The sequence below is a fragment of the Orycteropus afer genome, unplaced genomic scaffold (genome assembly GCF_000298275.1).
Source record: "Orycteropus afer afer isolate SDZICR_OR568_19922 unplaced genomic scaffold, OryAfe1.0 scaffold00965, whole genome shotgun sequence".
Classification (NCBI taxonomy): Eukaryota; Metazoa; Chordata; class Mammalia; order Tubulidentata; family Orycteropodidae; genus Orycteropus; species Orycteropus afer.
Window position 1 is genome coordinate 317,856 of NW_006922552.1, and position 5,016 is coordinate 322,871.

General features: G+C 42.8%; 1 protein-coding gene across 1 annotated transcript in view; it reads right to left on the minus strand.

The window, feature by feature from the left end:
* Nucleotides 1-432: 432 nt before the first annotated feature.
* Nucleotides 433-5,016, minus strand: part of ZC3H12B (zinc finger CCCH-type containing 12B) — a 34,005-nt gene continuing 29,421 nt past the window's right edge. Inside the window, exons 3-5 of the mRNA XM_007958426.1 lie at nucleotides 3,753-3,987; nucleotides 3,000-3,106; nucleotides 433-1,853 (exon numbers count right to left, since the gene is read on the minus strand). Of these exons, the coding sequence (XP_007956617.1) occupies nucleotides 433-1,853; nucleotides 3,000-3,106; nucleotides 3,753-3,987 (1,763 nt within the window). The remainder of the gene's footprint in view (nucleotides 1,854-2,999; nucleotides 3,107-3,752; nucleotides 3,988-5,016) is intronic.

Genomic DNA, 5,016 nt, shown 5'->3' on the forward strand with positions numbered 1-5,016 from the left:
GCTCTTGCTCTCTAAATTAGGTATATCATAGATACTTGTAATATAGAATGTGTGACTAAGAAAATAATGTAGTAGAGTCCTGTGGAGTTTCTTAGGCCTCTCCTCCCTGGGTTTGTCCTCAATTCCTGTGTGGTGGTGGTGCAGTGCAAGAGAGCATGAGACTTAGAGGATTTAGGTGTAAGTCCTGGTTCAGACATGTTAGCAGTGTGATCTTGGCAAGCCACTTACTCTCATTGATCCTTACCTTCCTTCTCTATAAAACAAGATATTAATAAGGCCTACCTCACAGGGTTATTATGCACTTAAATGATATAAATAAGAGGAAACAATCTGTAACTTGTAAAGCATAATGCAAATATTAGTTACTATTATCATAGTGCATTATGAAAATTAAAATTCTTATTAGTATAAAGAAATAAGTCCTACATCATGTCAACGTGCAGCCCTAAGCTTAGCAACAATCAAGGCTGCCAGTTGCTGAGCATCTGCTGTGTGGGGATTCTTCTCCATCACTGCAAGGACAATGTTTGAAGGGAAAATATTGCAAAGATTCTTGTAGGTCTGGTACTGGTGTTCTGGGATCATATGTTCCCTGGAATCATTGCACATACCAACCCAAGGATTTCTCCAAAGTTGCTCCATCTTTTCAGGCACACTCCGGACCATGACTGGCTCATAGCATGGCTGCATGAGGTTGTTACTCAAGGGATAGGAGTGGTAGTCATAAGAGTCGTTTACACAGGGCAGTGGGTCCCAACTGGCATGTTGTTCCCGGCACAGAGGAGGTCGTCTTTGCCTCATGGGATTGCTCTCATATAGGCGGGAATCAGAAATGCTGTCCATCCGAGTCATCACCAGAGCACGGCCTGGCTGGGAGCTTACCCCAGGATGGATATTGGGAGATACAGGATAGTCTCCAAGACAGCTGGAACGTGCTCCAGTTGCTGGGTGCTGGGTGTGCAGAGCCAAATGGGGGACTGATTGCTTGTGAGGAACTTGCTTAGAATCCTCTGGGCCATAACTTTGCACTCGTGTTAAGGCTTCATGGTAACCATGAGGAAAAGACTGGAGACGATTCTGGGATGCTGAGCGATGCAGCTTCAAACTGCCTTCGGGGTGGGGATCAGCTACAGCCAAGTATAGGTTGTTATAAGAAGAATAGTTGTCATTCCTGGCATGGCTCATACAGCTGTCAGGACAGAGGTTGGGATTCTGAGCATATATCCCCTGGTCTGCTTCAGCCATGTAGTACTCTTGATTATGCATGTTGTTGATGTTCAGTTTGGAGAAGTCACCTAACATTGAGTAGTAACCATGGTCCCCCAATGACTCAAACTTTGGGTATTGCTCAGCATAGTTAATAGAGGTCCCATGGCTGTTGGTAACCAGAATGGGGGGGTACTGCATACTGGCCATGTGCTCCAAGGAGGCCTTCTGGTGGGGAAAATGGGAGGACCCTGGCACTGGGCTGCTGGCTGAACGAGTGTTCAGTGCACCCACTGCATGGCTTTTAGGGGCTAGGATTGTGGGAACACTTAGGGCAGTCACAAGTGAGGGGACAGAGCTGGCCTCAGGCTTACGGGCAATGGACAGCCATTCCTCAGGCTCTACAGCCACAGACCGGATGCTGGGATCTGATTGGCGCTTTGGGGCCACACGTTTGACCTCTGAGGTTATCTCACTTTTGGCACTAGAAATCCCTGTGCCACACTTGGCCAGGGTGCCTTCGCTCATGGTTTTCACTGTGGACAGTTTGGCACTGATGCGGAGCTCATCAGCCACTGAACGCTGGGGTTGGTTGGCCCGTTCCGGGTGGTAGTATTTGCACTTGTGGCCGTAGGTGCATTTTTTGCCTGAAAAAATAATGCCTTGGGGTAAGTCTCTCTCTCATAGTGGTGCTACCTCTGTACCAGAAACTCTCTAACAATCTGTCACTCAGGTTAGGGTTTTATTATTTGAAGTGAAAGTAGAAAATTAATCATCCACAAAGATGAGTGACAGACAACACCAAAGAGGCATTACACACTGTGAGGGAAGAAGGACGTGGAAAGCTGGAGCAGAAATTGCCATGTGAAAGCTAAGAGTTGAGCAGTTGAATAGCCTTCATCTTCCTGTAATTCACAACCTTGACTAAGTATAATCTGCATTCTGAAGATGTGTAGAGTAGCAGAAGGCAACATAGAGCAGTGCAAGGAGCACAGGTTTGGAGACCAGCCAGACCTGAGTTGCACTTCCAACTATGTCACTTACTAGCTTTTTGACCTTGGTAAATGACTACTTTCTGAGCCTCATTTTCCTCTTCTGTAAATAAGATTCACAATCATGTTGATAGTATAGTACAAGGTCATTGTGAGGATTAAATGAAAGGATGAATATGAAAACACTCTATGATTTAAATATGTTAATTGAAAGCAAAAACCAAAACATTTCATAAAAACAAATGACTATTCGAAAAAAGCAATGCCCAAAGTAGCTACAGTCCAAGTAGCCCATGTTGAACTGCTCACAAACTATATCAGAGGGACTTGGGTAAGAGCATGAAAACACTCTAGAAAACTATATTTTAAGATACATCAAATGAAAAGGGGGGAAACTGAAAGTGTAGGTCAGAAGAACAGGGTATTATTCATTGACAAAGATGCAGTTACTTGCCTGAAAGACATACTCTTCTTGGGGCCAAACCCAGTTTGGTACTGTTCTTTCTGCTTCCATAGGCCATCTGGGATTCTGCATTGCCCTGCCCCCAGCAACATCACTCAGGACTTAGACAGCTAGAGCACATGGGTCATTTTAACAAGTGACAACTAATCATCCCTTCAAGTCTAGCTACCTCATGTAGTTTCTAGGTTTTTCTTTAAATACCTAACTGAGAATACATGAAGACAAAGACTTTAAGTCACAGAAAATGGACAAGCCAGGATTTCCCATTTGAAAGGGAAACATTGAAAAGTATTCACAGAGCTCCTATATTTCCCACAGTTCTACATATAGGTACTCACCATAAGGGCATGGTTGCTTCTTATGCTCAGGAATAAGGGGTCTCTTTCTTAAGAAATTTTCAAGGCTTGGGCCATGGCGTCCTAAAGGATCATCTGGAGGCATAAATCTGAAAGTAAGTAAACAAAATGTTTGTTTCTGACCCCACTACCCCTGACCAGGAGTTCAGACTTTCACTATCTCTTGCCTATGTTGTTGTCACTGCCTTCTAACTACCTCAAGTCTGTCTTCTACTAATTCAGAAGTTCATCCCTTCATCCCCACTTTATTATATAGAAAGGGTGATTTTCTCTGTGCATCACTCTTCCATGGACTATATATTTCAGCCACACTGGCATGGTTGCTGGTTTCCTCAACATGCTACTCACTTTCACACCTTCATAGCTTTATTCATGATGTCCCCATTCACCTGCAATGCCCAGAACTCCTTTTCCTCTGTCTGTAAACTTCATCTCAAATGTCATCTCTTCTCTGAGGTCTTTTCCTACCACTTTGTGATGACAAAGCAATTAATAATACTTTTATTACAGCATTTGTCACAGTCCATTGTGACTGTCTATTTCTCTCCCTGTTAGACTTTGAGCCCCTTAAGAGTGAGTTTCTGTTTCTTATTAAGCCTTTTATCTCCAAGGCAACCAGTATAATGCATGGCAACATAGTAAGTACTCAGGAAATGTTTTTTGAAATGAAAGGAAAACTATTCCTAGTGGTAATTTAGATATAAGCTATTCAGAGCCTACTGGAAAGAAACATACTTGTCATTCACAAAAGAATACATCAGCAACCTCTCCTCTATAAACTTCTTCCATTCTGGCTTTTCCACTTGAAGGTCTCGGTAGTTATCATTGGACACAATGATGCCGTCAGAATCAAAAGCCAGTTTGACTATGAACCGGTCATCATAGCAGACAACTCTCCTGCCCTGGACCCTTCGAGATGGAGTGAAGACGAGAATCTTTTCTTTCTCCAGTTTACGAAGGATATCTTGATCTGTCAAAATATGGATTACATGCCACAGAGTGGAAACTATCTTTGAAAATTAATAGCATTTTCTCAATATTACAAATATAAAGTAAATAATACAAATACTAGATGAATGTATTATTTGCTCTGATAGAGAAAGTAGGCTGTATATCCTGGCTACAGCACCAATTTGGATTGTGTCCTTAGGCAAATCACTTTCCTTTTGGACTTCAGTTTTCTTTTCAGTAAAATGAAGGAACTGGTTTCAATGATATCTAAGTTTTAAAAACTTGTATGAAGAGTGAGAAATAAGACCAATACCCTAACAACACCTTTTGGCTGTTGAAGAAAACAGGACAGTAGGTAGACAGTAGTCTGTCAAGAAGAGAGGAAAGAATTTTTACTAGGGACTCATATTTTAAGCTGTTGCTGGAAGGGCCAAAATTAAGAAGAAACATCAAGCTATAGCATGTAAATACGGATCCTCTTTCCTTTTGGCTCCCTAATTTCTTCGGAGGAGCTCTGGTAGCATAGTGGCTAAAGCACTTGACTGCTAACCAGAAGGCTGGCGGTTCAAACCCACCAGCCACTCCTCGGAAGGAAGGTTGGGCAATCCTACTTCAGTAGTGATACTGCCTCGGAAACCCAAGGAGGGGTCACTATGAGTCGGGGCCAACTCGACGGCACACAACAACAACAATTTCTTCGGAGAGAAAGCTTATGGGCTGCGCTTTAGCAGGGCTAGGATCCACTCTCACACTGAGACTGGGAGCCTGCATAAGACAGCTCCACACACAATTCTGACAGCCATTCACTAGATTTTTCCATTAGGTACATTGGGCAACAGCTGATATTCAGAGGACTGGAAGTCTGTATGCTTTCAAAATGTGGCACAGAGCTAGCTTCTTATGCTGTTGTAAGTGAATATAGTGACCCTATTGCCATTAGGGTGGCATTATGACTTTTTTGGGGCTTTAGCACTTTTGCCTCCATGGACTCCTTGCTCCATAAAGAAATATTAAAAATTATATTTTATTATTGTGTTGGGATAAAAAC